This window comes from Coregonus lavaretus (assembly GCF_964263955.1).
Source record: "Coregonus lavaretus genome assembly, chromosome: 37".
Classification (NCBI taxonomy): domain Eukaryota; kingdom Metazoa; phylum Chordata; class Actinopteri; order Salmoniformes; family Salmonidae; genus Coregonus; species Coregonus lavaretus.
In genome coordinates, this window is record NC_140024.1 from 26834693 (window position 1) to 26852229 (window position 17537).

A 17537-nucleotide genomic window follows, 5' to 3' on the forward strand; every position below is an offset into this window, starting at 1 on the left:
TACTTTACTTAACTATTTATATTTTTGACAACTTTATTCCTACATTCCTAAAGAAAATGATGTACTTTTTACTCCCTGACACCCAAAAGTACTCGTTACATTTTGAATGCTTAGCAGGACAGGAAAATGGTCTAATTCACACACTTATCAAGAGAACATCCCTGGTCATCCCTACTGCCTCTGATCTGGCGGACTCACTAATTTTTATTTATTTTTTATTTTATTATTATTTAGCAGACGCTCTTATCCAGAGCGACTTACAGTTAGTGAGTACATACATAGCGATCCACCCAATAGAGTGTTCCATTGTTTGTTAGATACAGTCATTTTCAATGAGCATGTAAACATTCCAACTTGTCTCAACCAGGGACGGCTTGTTCAATAGGGCGATATGGGCGACGCAATGCCAAACGGGAAAAGGAAGGGATTTTTTTTCTAATCAATTATATCACGGTTATCAGTGTTGTAATCTGATCTGACTGCCACTAAATGTCAAATCAGGCTAAAGTCGTGCTTCAAATGGCCCCGCCCGTTTTTGGGGCGATTTCAGTCAGGTTGAAAATCGCCCAGAAGTCTCTCATAGCCTGTCATGTAAAATCTATTTTTTTCAAATTTCAAAGCTCTCAATACATTCTCTATGGGTGTCTGTGGGCTTGCACTTACGCGCTTTCGTCATACGTGACGTAACCATGAACGTAACTAAGACAATAGCGGCTAGCAGCGTCTCTGTTGCGACCTGCAGTGTGGCGTTATTTTATGTTTTTAATTTGTAGACTTAGTTTACAAACATTCTGCCAACCATGGATTTCCAGTGGTTGGTTTTGGACTGATCTTGTTGATCGTGTACATACCCGCTACGAACGGACTAAATAATGAAAACGCTGCTGGCAGCGGAATCCCAATACAGCTGGGAGACTTGGCTGGATGACAGAGTCCCGGACAGAGAAGTGGAGCCGGCCGGCTTCACCCTGGTCAGAGCGGACCGCGATCCTGGTAAGAGAGCGACTCTGTACCCCGACATTGAACTGCTTTCTGTTGAACTTGTGTCATCCGTGAGTTCCCCCAATTGTTTGTTACCGTTGTGTACTGTTGATAATCACAAGTTTACTGGAGAACTGAGACCAAGTAGAGACTTTGGACAGGGTGGATATGGTATAATAAAGGCAGTTTATTCAGAGGTAAAGATATCTGGAATCGCGTGCACGGACTCTTTCGTCAAACTCTTAGGGAGAAGAGAGCCCCGAAAACATTGTGTGCAGACATTTTATACAATAAATGATGTAGGTTGAATCTAGTAGTTCTGATCTTCTGATTGGTCCTGATGAGTTGGGCGAGGTCCCCTCCACTGTTGCATTGGCTCTGAGTCGGGTTCTCTGTCTTCAAATGTTCCGCCTAAAGAGAGGGGATTTTTGTGTGTGTGTGTGTGTGTGTTTAACAGTGATGATGTGTGTGTGTGTGTGTGTGTTATCAGTGATGATGTGTGTGTGTGTGTGTGTGTGTGTCCTCAGAGCAAGAACTCGTGAGTTGGAAGAACTGAGAGACCTATGGCGTGGGTGTTGTCCTTGGCCACCTGCTGACAAGGCTGACAAGATAGGACTCTTTTGTCCATTGTTATAGGATAGGAACAGCATTGATTGAAAACAAACGCCCAACACAAAATGGGTCATGCACAAGATTTTAGTCAGACCAAGCTATAACATTATATATTTACTACGACAGTACATTCAACCAAAAGCTAATATAACAAAGGCATCAGAGATTATTTATAATCTGTCACAGAAACTGGAATCCATCTCCCCAGATCAGTCAATAAATGCTTCTGGTATTGACTTATATGCTGCCCCTGTCTTCATGTTGTTGCTGGACATATCTTTTTTAAAATGTGTGTAGGTCACCTAAATCATCAGAAAAATTGCCCCTCCTGAGAATTTTTTCAGGAGCCGCCACTGGTCTCAACATTCCTTTATCAGCCTGCGAACATTCTATTGCATAGACTCCCATACAACAATATATATAAAGGTGTGAAAAACATAGAAAGCGGGGCCTGTGGGGAACAATTTAATGCCATCAAACCTTTGCCCCCCCAAAGTGGACAAACTTTTGGTCTGGCCCATTGACTACTATCTATAGATATATGGGCCTAAAAAGGGCACACACCATGTCCTATTGTAATATCTAGGTGAAAAAACTGGATACACTGGTCCCATACTTTCTCTAATCTATAAACTAAGGTTTTAGGCTTTTAACAGAAGTATGTGGTTTTAGGAGATGAATAATCGTGTAGGAAAGGAGACGAGGAGAGGAAATAAGTAATTTAAAAATGTTGAAACACGCCCCTGAGCATCACGGAACTGCATGCAAGTAATGTCATATGACTTGTTCGGAACGAGAAATAAAATGTTGCTAATCCGTGGATAAAAGTGGACCTAAACAGTGAATGAAATCCAAAGCAAACACGGTAATATTGACCCTCTGTATTGTACATATTCTTGTTTTTATCATTAATCATCGGTTTGCAGGTAATAACTTTGTGAGAGAAAAACCGTATGGTCGTTAGCTAACGTTACATCGTAAGTATTCGTCACGAGTGGTGACTAGCTAGGATGGCTAACGTTAGCTAGTCAGACAGAGACATGCGATAAACTATTAGCCGATTTAAATCAAACGGTTCTCATCAAATCTCCCCGGCCAGTAGATAATATCGTCAATAGGAGCTAAAGGCAGTTAGCGTCTATGAATGAGGCAGTGAGAATGTTGATGTGTCAGCTAGTTTACTGTTAAACAAACACACGCTGAAGGATGGCTAATCAGTTTCAGAATAATATTACTTCCTTCCTTTTACAGGAGGATCCTAATACCAGCCTACTAGCTACATACTAGCCTTCTTCTTGTTTCCACAGAAATGGAGGAGATAAGAATATCTCCTGATTACAACTGGTTCAGAAGCACAGTGCCACTGAAGAAAGTAAGCAAAAACACCATATCGCATTCCACAATAGCCTAGCTAGCTTTATCACTACAGTTGATTCAGTTGCTGGCCATCGTCATAGCCAGTATGAACGTAAAACAGTCATATTTAATTTTACAGTTATACTATATATCTTCCGTTTGTTGACATTGACGATTCCAACACCAGTCTTCTTAAATATCCCTTTCATTCACGTGATCCCATCTAGAAACACAGTTCATTGTTATAGAATTTGCTCTAATATTACGTGTATGGAATGTTGTGCATTTATGGGTAGTACATTCATGTTTCACCTCTCTGTATCGTTTCTCTAGATTATAGTGGACGACGATGACAGCAAGGTGTGGTCCTTGTATGATGCAGGCCCAAAGAACATCAGGTGTCCCATCATATTCTTTCCCCCTGTGAGTGGGACAGCGGAGGTGTTCTTCCAGCAGGTCTTAGCCCTGACAGGCTGGGGGTACAGAGTCATCTCAGTGAGTCACTGTGAAAGAACACCTTTATGGCTTGTAGTATCTTCAATTCATTAAGATATTCATCATCCACAGTCAAATGACCAAGGTATTTATTTTGGAATATTAGATACACTAGACTGGGTCCACTCTACAGGTTATTTTATGCTTATTTATTCAGTGTAGCGGCAACCAGTGTAAAGTAAACATTTTGTCTGTTAGGCCATTGTCAGTTTTTGGAATTGAAATTAAAATGTACAGTTGAAGTCGGAAGTTTACGTACACCTTAGCCAAATACATTTAAACTCAGTTTTTCACAATTCCTGACATTTAATCCTAGTAAAATTTCCCTGTCTTAGGTCAGTTAGGATCACCACTTTATTTTAAGGATGTGAAATGTCAGAATAATAGTAGAGAGAATTATTTATTTAAGCTTTCATGTCTTTCATCACATTCCCAGTGGGTCAGAAGTTTACATACACTCAATTAGTATTTGGTAGCATTGCCTTTAAATTGTTTAACTTGGTTGAAACGTTTCGGGTAGCCTTCCACAAGCTTCCCACACTACATTTTGTCCCATTCCTCCTGACAGAGCTGGTGTAACTGAGTCAGGTTTGTAGGCCTCTGTGCTCGCACACGCCTTTTCAGTTCTGCCCACACATTTTCTATAGGATTGAGGTCAGGGCTTTGTGATGGCCACTCCAATACCTTGACTTTTTTGTCCTTAAGCCATTTTGCCACAACTTTGGAAGTATGCTTGGGGTCATTGTCCATTTGGAAGACCCATTTGCGACCAAGCTTTAACTTCCTGACTGATGTCTTGAGATGTTGCTTCAATAAATCCACATAATTTTCCTTCCTCATGATGCCATCTATTTTGTGAAGTGCACCAGTCCCTCCTGCAGCAAAGCACCCCCACAGCATGATGCTGCCACCCCTGTGCTTCACGGTTGGGATGGTGTTCTTCGGCTTGCAAGCAACCCCCTTTTTCCTCCAAACATAACGATGGTCATTATGGCCAAAAAATTATATTTTTGTTTAATCAGACCAGAGGACATTTCTCCAAAAAGTACGATCTTTGTCCCCATGTGCAGTTGCAAACCATAGTATGGCTTTTTTATGGCGGTTTTGGAGCAGTGGCTTCTTTATATTACACTTTTGTACCTGTTTCCTCCAGCATCTTCACAATGTCCTTTGCTGTTGTTCTGGGATTGATTTGCACTTTTCGCACCAAAGTACGTTCATCTCTAGGAGACAGAACGCGTCTCCTTCCTGAGCGGTATGACGGCTGTGTGGTCCCATGGTGTTTATACTTGCGTACTATTTGTATTTGTACAGATGAACGTGGTACCTTCAGGCGTTTGGAAATTGCTCCCAAGGATGAACCAGACCTGTGGAGGTCTACAATTATTGGCTGATTTCTTTAGATTTTCCCATGATGTCAAGCAAATACGCACTGAGTTTGAAGGTAGGCCTTGAAATACATCCACAGGGACACCTCCAATTGACTCAAATGATGTCAATTAGCCTATCAGAAGCTTCTAAAGCCATGACATCATTTTCTGAATTTTCCAAGCAGTTTAAAGATACAGTCAATTTAGTGTATGTAAACTTCTGACCCACTGGAATTGTGATACAGTGAATTATAAATGAAATAATCTGTCTGTAAACAATTGTTGGAAAAATTACTTGTGTCATGCACAAAGCAGATGTCCTAACCGACTTGCCAAAACTACAGTTTGTTAACAAGAAATTTGTGGAGTGGTTGAAAAACTAGTTTTAATGACTCCAACCTAAGTGTATGTAAACTTCCAACTTCAACTGTATTTAAAGAACTTTGGCAAAACTGTATTGGGACTGTGTGGTGAGAATTTAGAATTGAACAGTAATGGATGAAAGACCACATCTAAGGAATGCTGGTATTTTGATCTTTGACCTACACAGTTAATAGAACTAATATAACAGTAAGACGTCAGACCTGAGGAGTGTAATTAAGTCTTAATGCTTTTATAAGCATCTTTATGAAGATGGTATATAGTTTTAATTAGGCTATAGGTTCTTAAAAAATGTGTTTTTAGATTTGTATTGAACATATAGTGAGAGAGAATGCCAATGAGGAAAGATAGAGGTAGGTTGTGTCTAAGGGCTGTAGGCTGGATTCCATCCCATGCCGATACTAAAGACCTGTGCTGGAGGCTTTACCTCTAGACCAGCCAGGGTACAATACAAGTCTATTCTTATGTAGGAATGTAAGTCTTCAACTAGGCTATATTCCAAGTGATTTTTGTTTTACCCAGGCACCATTGAATGTCATGACATTAACATCACACTGAGTGGCATTGAATTGATTCTGGTTCCTTCTATGTAGCTGCTAGGTTTATCTAGTGCTTTTGAAGCTGTTAGAGATTTGGTTCCGTTTTGTCTTAGGACTGTATGCAAAAACAAGGCTAGAACACATCTGAAGAGGAAGAAGTTTACCCAACACAGGATCATTTCGATCTGGATTAAATGTTTTTAAAAAACTAGCCCCAGGGGTTCCTAGACTCGATATATTCTACAAGTGAAGGTTTATGAAAATGACACTGTTTTCTCTCTTAGCTGCAGTATCCTGTGTACTGGGATCTCTTGGAGTTCTGTGATGGATTCCGGAAGCTTCTCGATCACTTGCAACTGGATAAGGTCTGTCATTCCCACTTTCCCACTTCCCTGCGCTTACATTGCTTTCTTTCCATGTCAAACTAATACATGTCTCTCTATGTAGCAAATGTTCAATATTGTCATGATCTTTGAGACATAAGGGACTCTTACATGCTAATGACATGCCTAACAATGCATTATAAGTGCATCATAATCCATTAAGGCTTTAAGTAAAGTGTTAGACTATTTCTATTGTTATAGGTCCATCTATTTGGTGCTTCTCTGGGGGGGTTCCTGGCCCAGAAGTTTGCCGAGCACACACACAAATCTCCCAGAGTCCACTCTCTGATCCTGTGCAACTCCTTCAGTGACACCTCCATCTTCAACCAGACATTGACAGCCAACAGGTACTGTCCTGGGTTGAATTCATTAAGACACACCACCAGGTTGTCCCGCCCTGTTTGTCTGTTTTGTTCCGTTTGGTGCCTAATGAGTAAGACCCTGTTTTACCATTACCGTGCTGTGGAGGAAGAACAGGGTCCTGTTCAGTGGACAAACGTTGTGGAGTGGTGCAGATAGAAATGTCATGAATAGAGCTGACACGATTCCTTTCTCTACATGTCAGAAAGGCATGTTAGTTCTTCATAATATATTTATTTCGGAACGCTCCACAATGTTGTACCCTGCTGAATGTGACCCAGGTGTTTGTCAAAATGCAAAACAGCCTTTTTTATGGTCTGTCATTACAAATGTAAAATGTGTAACGTGTAGGCCTCCGTAGTTCATGAAAGTTACATGTTTGCCAGTCTAGCCTTACCATTTAGCTTTGAGACACAGAAACCCTGTCTATTCTCTACATGTAGTTTCCTGTTCTGAGTCATTTAAACAGGGACGCCATGTTTCTTCTTGCCTTCCAGTTTTTGGATGTTGCCCGCCTTCATGTTGAAGAAGATTGTCCTGGGGAACTTCGCTAAAGGACCTGTCGACCCCAAGATGGCCGACGCAATCGACTTCATGGTCGACAGAGTAAGTTCCAGACCTCCATTAAAGGGGCAATCTGCAAGTTAATGACAACAAAGGATACCCTGCCCCTGTTTTGGTAAACAGCTGAGCGATGGTCTAGAGAAATATAACCACTCTCAAATTCACAGCAGAGATGCATATTTTGGGTTCTGATGAGGTATGACAGTTAGAAATGCCTCATGAGCTTAGTTTAAGTTATATTCTTCAGGAATCAATGGGCGTAATGTCATTAATTAAAAAGTTTAAAAAATGGATTTACCGATCATAAATTGCCCCTTTAAATACAGTACCTCTCCATCACCCCAACTAGATGTTTGTACTTCAGAATCATATATGAGCAGGGTTGTGTTCATTAAGGCATGTTATAAAAAAGCGTTGCAGCAGGAAGCGAAAATAAGTGTGCCTAATGAACACAGCCCTGGTCAGCTGATGACTGGAATCCTCGGGTGTACATGTGAGTCAGTAGGGATATCTGATAGCTGGCTGATTCTGAGAAAACGTAGAGGGAGGAATTGTGTGTTCACATGCCAGGTGCAGGAAAAGGGTTATCTCATCTAATTTCTCTCTGAATTGGCTAACACAGCTGTGTCTGTTGTCTCTCTTTCTCTCTTTCTCTCTCTCTTTCTCTCTCTCTTTCTCTCTCTCTCTCTCTCTCTCTCTCTCTCTCTCTCACCACCCCTTTCTCTCTCGCTCTCTCTCACCACCCCTTTCTCTCTCGCTCTCTCCCTCTCTCTCACCATCCCTCTCTCTCATCACCCCTCTCTCTCACCACCGCTTCCTCTTTTGCTCTCTCTCTCACCACCTCTTTTGCTCTCTCTGTCTCTCTCTGTCTCTCTCTCTGTCTGTCTCTGTCTCGCTCCCCCTCCTAGCTGGAGAGCCTGAACCAGGGTGAGCTAGCCTCCAGACTAACACTCAACTGTCAGAACTCCTACGTGGAGCCTCACAAGATAAAGGACCTGGCTGTCACCATTATAGATGTAGGAGGAACTGCTCTTTATTTTCATTTCATTTTCATTCTTGCAAATATTGTTGTTGTTTACTGTACATCTCACTTTACATATCAGTAAGGATTGGCTGTTTTGTGGGTTGTGGGTGGGTCATTGGATCTGTAACCTGGAGATTGTTCTTTGCTTATGCATATGTATGTGACTGTGTGTGTGTGTGTGTGTGTGTGTGTGTGTGTGTGTGTGTGTGTGTGTATGTGACTGTGTATGTGTGTGCCGCACGTTTCATTTGGTTTAAAGGTGTTCGACCAGAGTGCCTTGTCACACGAGGCGAAAGAGGAAATGTATAAGCTGTATCCAAATGCCAGACGGGCTCACCTCAAAACTGGTGGAAACTTCCCCTACCTGTGTAGGAGTGCTGAGGTCAACCTATATATACAGGTGAGCACATTAGTTGGTAGAAGTCGCCCGTAAAGACCTGTCCAGGATCAGAGTTTTTGTATGTTCAATGGTTTGGATTAGGGGTTGGGTCATCTGATTCTAGAACTGTGGTTAGGGCCTTCTTCTACCTTGAGTGAGTACATCAGGTCTAAATGCTTATAGTGAGATAGTACAACAGAGGACTGATGGGGTTAGTCTCGTTTCAAGGATCATTTCTATTTCCAGTTATTTTTAGGTGGACATTTTTCATTAGTCATACTAACTGTACCATTTAAACCACGAGACTGAAATTATAAATATGACACTATTTAATGTCAGGGGATATATATTTAATGTGATTTTCCCCTTACATTGTATTAGGAACAGAAATTAATAAGAAAGTGAAGTGATGTCAGTGCTCAAAACCTATTTTGTAGCACAGATGCGGCTGGTTGGGTTAGCTTGTAGAGGAAGCTGTGGTATTACCTCACCACTCTTGTTCTCCATGAGCGCTTTAGTACGTTTATCTTGGATATCTCAGGCTCAGCTGATGATGATGGTGTCAAACTGTTCTACTCTCATACCGTTTGTTGATCACGAAGCTCTCATATGGGCAGCAATAGGAGACAGTGCAGAGAAGCAGGGGAAATGTTATAGTGGAATTTTGATATGCGTAGGCGAGACGTTTTAATAATGCAACCTATGGGTTACGTTATAAAGTTAGGAATTTTCATGCGAGACAGGAGTTGGGTTTCAGTGGGATTGGGATGATTAGGAAAATAGCCTATGCTCTATATAAGGCTACTACGTGAGTCAATAGATCAATAATACACTTTATTTACAATACATTATTGCGTACTAAATGTTTCCGATCAGTGATAAATGAGCAAATTAATGAATTACCTACCACTTCCACTTGTCCAGCCAAATATACAGATAGAGATTCAGTGAAGCAAAATCACATTGATTGATTATCAGTCACAGGCTTTTGGTGGAGAGTAGGACAGGCTGAAGAGCAAAATCCAGTTGTATAACATGCTAGCAATATTTTTCTGATCAGCTAATTATATGAACAAACTAGAATAAAGCTGACCAGTAGCGCTAACATTTCCCCAGCCTAATTGTTACCAAATATCCAAACGGAGATTCAGTGAAAACAAATACGACTGATTGATTTATCTAGATGAGTCCCCCACGCTTGTCTCAAAGCAGCGTGATGGCGCTGTCCCAATCAAAACAGTGCTGAAATGTATAATCTAGGTGACCACACACGACTATTGCTTTAAATTAGTATAACAGTTGGATATAACTTTGGGAGTTTCAGTATGAGCAAGAATGTGTTACATACAGGCAACTTTATTCTAGTGTTTTCATCATTCAGTAGATCATAACTAAGGTGAGTTTTCCTCTCTTTGCGCTTTTTCTAGGCCCAATGGCTGTTTCCTCGTCTCCTCACTCCGCTGCCGCCCGCCTCCACCGTGTTGTTCTCAACACCAGTTTAAATCAATATAGCCTACTGTTTTGTAGAAATCAGGCTTTTTTCTTTCTTCGAGTTTGGGCTCATTTAATTTCTGTGATGTCAAACCAGGCCTGGGCTCGGGCTTCAGCTCAACGGGCTTCGGGTCCCGGGATCCCAGTTACTGGTGTTAATCCCTAGTGTCAAGTGTTTGTTTGACTATGTTTAGTGGTGCTTTTCAAGATTGTTGTCTATCTGGTGTTTGGGGATGCAGCCAAAATTTCAGCTAGTACTTGGTATTAACTAACTACAGTAGTAACTATACTTACCTCAAAGAAGTCAGCACAATTGGTAACTATCTATCTCAAGCTTACATTCTGTACGGATGGTCGTATGAGTCTTCCTGCAAGTAACTTCATATGGACTATTTCTGATAATGTTCTCTCTGTCTCGATCCCTCTGCTCAGATTCACTTGCGGCAGTTCCACGGGACGCGGTACGCCGCCATCAACTCGGACATGGTGAGCGCCGAGGAGCTGGAGGTGCAGAAGAGCCACCTGGTGAATAGCACCGACGACCAATGACGAGACTACATTACCCAGTAGCCTCTCCTCTCTCCCAGCTCTGACCAACAGGCCATAACCATAGAATCGGATTGGCTGATTCTGTGGGGCAGAACTATGGGAACTACGTTTCCCTGACCAGCAAAACAGCCGAGAAAATCTCAACCATAGAAATATAATGACTAGATTCTATTTCTGTAGTTCTATAATCTCAAGCACCATCACCCAGTCGCCACGATTGGTCACGCACGGATCTATGGAACCACTCGTTAAACAAGGTCATCTCTTCACCTGATCTCCGATCTTGTTTTTTTCTACGATATTGAATACAATCAATCCACAAGTTGAACTGATACTATTTTTACTTTACAGTAAAAAATATATATATTTTAATTATCACTGTAAATAGAGCGTAATTGGCTACATTGCTTTGAGAGAAGAAACGCCGTACGATGCCATGTTATGAACCTTTTGCCTTATGTGATATAAATATCATGCATTTAATTGTTGCACTTTTTGAATTCCATGTTTTTCCTTCTATGTTTATGGTTAACTCTGCCAACTGTGGCGATACTTGGTAAGCTAGAAAACCCATGCACTGATTACAGATATACAGCTGAGGATGTTAGTAGGAAGAAATTAAATGATGTATAATGTTATATATTTCATTTGTAATTTAATAAAGCCTTCTTGAAAACATGCCCTGCCATGTGCTGTTTTAGTGTTATTTCAACCAACTTTGTATTCATTTATATAGGTTGTCATAAAGGAGTTATAAGCTGTTTATGAATGCCTTCATCATATTTGTGATATAATTATATAAAGCACAATAAATGCATTATGCACAAGATGTCATGTTCATAGAACATTTTCCATAATGCTGGGGGTTGGTCTAGTGGTGGTGCTGCTGCCTCCTGGACCACATACTGTATGATGCTGGGGGTTGGTCTAGTGGTAGTGCTGCTGCCTCCTGGACCACATACTGTATGATGCTGGGGGTTGGTCTAGTGGTAGTGCTGCTGCCTCCTGGACCACATACTGTATGATGCTGGAGGTTGGTCTAGTGGTAGTGCTGCTGCCTCCTGGACCACATACTGTATGATGCTGGGGGTTGGTCTAGTGGTAGTGCTGCTGCCTCCTGGACCACATACTGTATGATGCTGGAGGCAGCAGTTTGAACACCTGTTCCATCACTCACTCTTCACTATATCCCTGTCATCTGTCTCATCTGTTTTAATACATGTCAATAAATCTTCAAAAGACCCTTAAAATATATATTTTTCAAAGAACGTTTCACTTAAATGTTTCTATATAGACAGTCAATTAACAAATATATACCTCATCACAGTTGTTGATCATCAATTGTTTAATTGTACAAGCCAACCAGTGATCAACTACATAACAGTCCATTCCAGTGCATTATCCATCAATACAAGAAAATAGAAAACAGTTGAGCATTTGTTAAAAACTGATCTTTACACTATGTGTTGCATTTCATTGTAAAAATGTACCATGTGGTAGAACCACCACCTATTTGAGTTATTGTGCTGCATTGTCATGAAGAGTTGTAATTTAGTAGACTGAGTTGGCATTACAGTCCGGTACAGAAGTGAGTAATGTGGAATACTTCCTAATACAGCCGAAAGCAGTATAAAACATAGTCTATCACTAGTAAAACATTAAAAAAACATTCTATTAATATGGCAGATGTAGTGTTTTACTTCTCAGGGATGAAAACATTATATGACAGACGTAGAATCTTTTTTTATTTTCAGGCATGAAAAATATAATTGTTAATTTATTATTTTATGTGCCATAGTAAAGAATGCCCTCTTTGCCTTTTCGGCTAAACAACAAGTGGTCTTACATGCATGGTGCCTCCATAGGTAGCCCTTGCCTTGAATATGGAAGTATGATGGCTCAGTACATTTTAGCAGACGCTCTTATCCAGAGCGACTTACAGTTAAGTGAGTGCATACATTTACAGTGCATGCAATCCAATAACCCCCCCCACCCCCCCCATTTCATTCAGTTGAACTTTAGCCATGCTACTTTAGCTATGCTAACAGATATCCCGTTTTTAGATTTTTTTATTTACACTGACAGCTACAGTTCTCTGTATGACAGACAAACAGTGGATCCTTGACTGATCCAGGGTTCGAATTACAGGTTGCTGGGCACTCTCATAACATATTAGATATATTTACATGGGCGCTCCATAAGCATTAAATAATTTTTATACTGAACGAATATATGAATGCAACATGGAACAATTTCAAAGATTTTACTGAATTACAGTTCATATAAGGAAATCAGTCAATTGAAATGAATTCATTAGGTCATAATCTATGGATTTCACATGACTGGGAATACAGATATGCATCTGTTGGTCACAGATACCTTGGATCAGAAAACCAGTCAGTATCTGGTTTGACCACCATTTGCCTCATGCAGCGCGACAAATCTCCTGCGCATAGAGTTGATAAGGCTGTGGAATGTTGTCCCACTCCTCTTCAATGGATGTGCGAAATTGCTGGATATTGGCGGGAACTGGAACACACTGTCATACACGTCGATCCAGAGCATCCCAAACATGCTCAATGGGTGACATGTCTGAGGAGTATGCAGGCCATGGAAGAACTGGGACATTTTCAGCTTCCACACATTGTGTACAGATCCTTGCGACATGGGGCTGTGCATTATCATGCTGAAACATGAGATGATGGTGGCGGATGAATGGCACGACAATGGGCCTCAGGATCTCGTCACGGTATCTCTGTGCATTCAAATTGCCATTGATAAAATGCAATTGTGTTCGTAGTCTGTAGCTTATGCCTGCCCATACCGTAACCCCACCGCCACCATGGGGCACACTGTTCACAACGTTGACATCAGCAAACCGCTCGCCCACACAACGCCATACATGTCGTCTGTGGTTGTGAGGCTGGTTGGATGTACTGCCAAATTTTCTAAAACGACATTCCTGCAGTCAGCATGCCAATTGCACGCTCCCTCAAAACTTGAGACATCTGTGGCATTGTGTTGTGTGACAGATCTGCACATTTTAGAGTGGCCTTTTAGTGTACCCAGCACAAGGTGCACCTGTGTAATGATCATGCTGTTTAATCAGCTTATTGATATGCCACGCCTGTCAGGTGGATGGATTATCTTGGCAAAGGAGAATTGCTCACTAACAGGAATGTAAACAATTTTGTGCACAACATTAGAGATAAATAAGGTTTTTGTGCTTATGCAAAATTTCGGGGATCTTTTATTTCAGCTCATGAAACATGGGACCAACCCTTTACATGTTGCCTTTACATGTTTGTTCAGTGTATTAACTTTGTTGCAGCCACTATTTTTAGTTTTGAACCCTGGAATGCCATTTATTCCTGCAGTGTGTTTCAGGATGGACTTGTTCACATGGCGGTGCATTTCTTGGGAGAGCTTGTGTCTGCATTTGCCTTCTGTCTGATGCTTTCTGTTGAAAAAGAAAAAGGAAACTTCTCTGTTCATTTAAATTGAACTACGGGCTACGGACCATTACTGGTAGAGATTATCAAAGATGGTCAAACCAGCTTTTACTGTGAATGTGATGTACTTATGTAATTAATAACCACAATACCAGTGGTGGAAAAAGTACTAAATTGTCATACTTGAGTAAAAGTTAAAGTAAATTCTATCCATAAAATTCCTTATATTAAGCAAACCAGACGGTACAATTTTCTTGTTTTTACGGACAGCCAGGGGCACACTCCAAAACTTAGACATAATTTACAAACGCAGAAAAGAGGCAGTACAGATGAAAATGCATTATATTGGTACGTGAATTGGAATATATTGCTGTCCTGCCTGAGCAGTAGAAATGTGACTAGTACTTTTAGGTGACAGGGCAAATGTATGGGAGTAAAAAGTACATATTTTCTTTAGGACTATATTGGAGTAAAAGTAAAAGTTGTCAACAATATAAATAATAAAGTAAAGTACAAATACCCTTTCAAAATACAGAAATACAGCCAGTATGATGCATTTGCATCATTTGATGCAAAACGCAGCATCATATGATACAAAATGCATCTTACCTTCTGTATTTTGAAAGTTATATATCTTGAAAACTTGATTGCTGACATGCAATACATTTTAGGACTATATCGACAATGGACTAATGAAACACATACCAAAAGATACAGTAGTTTAAGTAGTACGTCAAAGTATTTTTACTTAGTTACTTTACACCACTGCACAATATGCTCATTAAGCTTTTGGACAACTACCTCCCCAAGGCTAGACAGCAGTGTGGTCTAGAGGGAAGCTGGAGAGCGTTCAGTAGGCATGAAATGAGAGACAATGATTGGCCAGTACAGTCCAATAAGAATATCCATTGTTGTTTTAGATTTTTTTAAAATGCTTTTCGCCCATTGTTTCTACTAAAGATAGCCCCTGGTGCTCGGGTTCGAAATCCCTGATGGGTGTTGACTCTCGTCTCCCTTTCCATTGACTCACCAGCTAGGTCGGTCCTGGAGATCCCCGCCAGTCCCTCATACAGGCCTTTGATTGGGTTCTCCCCTGCGATGACTACTCCATGCAGCCAGATCAGCAACATACGGTGCCCATGCTCCTTGAAGCTCTTTGTACCTAACATACAGTATGTGAATGTCATAAGAGAGTTATCATATAAAATACGTGGGCTATAATAAGGACAGTTCTGGGCTTAAGTGCCTTGCTCAAGGGCACAATGGCAGGAGATGGTACCTGGGATCTGTCAATTAACCCTCTAGGTTGAACCAGCAACCCTCTGGCTATTGGTCAGCCTCTCTAACCTAAAGGCTATCTGCCAACCCAGGTTGCTAACTCCTTACTCCTTAGGCTCTATGTCTTTGGTGTTTGCAGATCTGAAGGAATCATATAAATGTAAGGAAGCTCCCTTAAAATCAGATAGAAAGCTAGATGGAGAAATCACAATTTCATTACACCTATGTGATTGCTTCAGGTCTGCAAACTACTGTAAGTCACTCTGGATAAGAGCGTCTGCTAAATGACTAAAATGTAAATGTCCAACGGGCTATTGGCTGGGGGTTAATTCTAGACCAAGCCGATGCCTCACCTGTCCATTGCTGCTCTATGGCGCGGATGTGTGCATCCGTGAAGCCCCAGTGCTGGGCGAGGGTCTTCCACTCCCCGCGGGACAGGTACTTGGTGGCCAGCCTCCAAATGACAGAGCGCAGGTGCTGGGTCTCAACCTGGTGGTCCTGCTTAAAGCTCAGCTGCTTCCCTAGCCACGAATCACCATCGCTGATCACGTTGTCCTGGTACACAAAGAAAGGGTTTGTGTTTGAGATTGACTGCATTGCTAAAACACTCATCCCGGAATCGTGATGATCTGGTGCGCTGCGAAGCCCGAAAGCAGTCGATCTCAACAAGCACAATGTAGAGCTGCAGGCGCTACCTTGCAGTTCAATGATGGAAATATATTTACATTTGGGTTTAAAAGTTAACCTACCTTTTCCCACTTGTAAAACCGGTCTGCTTTGATAATCATGTCCACTAAGATTACATGGTTTCCTCTGGCTGCCACCTCCAGAGAAGTCTTCCCCTGCTGAGAGTACCAACACACAGCCACAACACTGGATTCAATATGACATACAGTACACCACCTGGGTCCTGGGTCCTGTTCATTAGCACTAAATAAAAACAGGGAAACAGTGAAATGAGAGGTACTACCTAAATGTGTCCAATAACAAATGCTTGTTATTGTTTTCTGTTGCAAAATGTTTTTCTCTGATGTGCCCTGATTAACAGGATCCTGGCATAGTCTTCAGATTGGCATTCCAAAATGCTTGAGCCCTTTAACACACACTAAGGGGAATAAGGTGAAATGATTTCATTAAACCAGTGAGACACTGGCTGGTCCCATACTACACAAGCTGCAAAGAAATTAGAGCCCATGAGATGTTAACCTAGTCTCAGGGCACTTGCACGCAGGAGGAAGCGTCTGCTGTGCCAGACTGATGCGATTTGAACATAGAAGCTTTCTTAGAAAGTGTGTTTAAGTGTGTTGGGAAGACTGATGTTAAATGTTTGAGATTAGTTATTTTAATACACAACATTGTGTCTAATGCAATTTTACCCTCAAGGAAAATAAAGTTGACCTTATCTAATCTTTATTGCAAGTGTGACTGTAAGTGGAACACTTTATCTGCATTGATACCATTTAGATACCATATCTTCAGTGATTGATACACTTAATGAGTTGTCCAACCACATTGGAAATTAGAAGAAACATTTCAAGAGGTTTTTATCCCAAAACATTTTATAAAAGAAAACGCTTGCAGACCTTATTAACAATCCATTACAACTCCCACACACCGGCGTTCATGTTTGCTCCGCCATGTTTTAATGGATCGCTTCACTTCTAAAGGTAAATAAAAAACAAGATCAAACTTGAAAAAAATGAATTACCCTTTAAAATTAGATGGAGGGGACTGAGCAGGGGTGCGTGCTCAGTCCCCTCCTGTACTCCTTGTTCACTCATGAATGCATGGCCAGGCACGACTCCAACACCATCATTAAGTTTGCCATTGACACAACAGTGGTAGGCCTGATCACCGACAACGACGAGACAGCCTATAGGGAGGAGGTCAGAGACCTGGCCGTGTGGTGCCAGGATAACAACCTCTCCCTCAACGTGATCAAGACAAAGGAGATGATTGTGGACTACAGGAAAAAGAAGACGACCCGAGCACACCCCCATTCTTATCAACAGGGCTGTAGTGGAGCAGGTTGAGAGCTTCAAGTTCCTTGGTGTCCACATCACCAACAAACTAACATGGTCCAAGCACACCAAGACAGTCGTGAAGGGGGCACGACAAAACCTATTCCCCCTCAGGAGACTGAAAAGATTTGGCATGGGTCCTCAGATCCTCATTTTAATGAGGGAAATAAGTATTTGACCCCTCTGCAAAACATGACTTAGTACTAGGTGGCAAAACCCTTGTTGGCAATCACAGAGGTCAGACGTTTCTTGTAGTTGGCCACCAGGTTTGCACACATCTCAGGAGGGATTTTGTTCCACTC

The 17537-nt window shown here is 41.4% G+C and overlaps 2 protein-coding genes across 3 annotated transcripts in view; one reads left to right on the forward strand and one right to left on the reverse strand.

Moving 5' to 3' along the window:
• Positions 1 to 2334: 2334 nt before the first annotated feature.
• spg21 (SPG21 abhydrolase domain containing, maspardin) lies at positions 2335 to 11162 on the forward strand. Of its 2 annotated transcripts, none has more exons than XM_084154345.1 (9): positions 2335 to 2458; positions 2901 to 2965; positions 3283 to 3444; positions 6019 to 6099; positions 6319 to 6464; positions 6975 to 7083; positions 7950 to 8057; positions 8325 to 8465; positions 10368 to 11162. In XM_084154345.1, exons 2-9 carry the CDS (start codon positions 2903 to 2905, stop codon positions 10482 to 10484), a joined length of 927 nt encoding a protein of 308 aa, XP_084010471.1. In that variant the 5' UTR covers positions 2335 to 2458; positions 2901 to 2902; the 3' UTR covers positions 10485 to 11162. The 2 variants fall into 2 exon arrangements, with proteins under 2 accessions (XP_084010471.1, XP_084010472.1); XM_084154346.1 differs by having other exon boundaries at positions 2356 to 2458; positions 2845 to 2965.
• A 654-nt stretch (positions 11163 to 11816) lies between these two features.
• ankdd1a (ankyrin repeat and death domain containing 1A) overlaps positions 11817 to 17537 on the reverse strand; it is a 39578-nt gene continuing 33857 nt past the window's right edge. Inside the window, exons 12-15 of the mRNA XM_084154038.1 lie at positions 15964 to 16059; positions 15568 to 15769; positions 14967 to 15098; positions 11817 to 13944 (exon numbers count right to left, since the gene is read on the reverse strand). Coding sequence (XP_084010164.1) covers positions 13883 to 13944; positions 14967 to 15098; positions 15568 to 15769; positions 15964 to 16059 — 492 coding nt within the window. The 3' untranslated portion in view covers positions 11817 to 13882. The remainder of the gene's footprint in view (positions 13945 to 14966; positions 15099 to 15567; positions 15770 to 15963; positions 16060 to 17537) is intronic.

Excerpts from the sequence above, each read along its gene's own strand:
- spg21 (XM_084154345.1), top strand. The coding sequence starts at position 2,903 with ATGGAGGAGATAAGAATATCTCCTGATTACAACTGGTTCAGAAGCACA. Across the intron at positions 6,465-6,974 it reads CAGACATTGACAGCCAACAG|TTTTTGGATGTTGCCCGCCT; the intron begins GTACTGTCCTGG and ends CTTGCCTTCCAG. Across the intron at positions 8,466-10,367 it reads AGGTCAACCTATATATACAG|ATTCACTTGCGGCAGTTCCA; the intron begins GTGAGCACATTA and ends CCCTCTGCTCAG.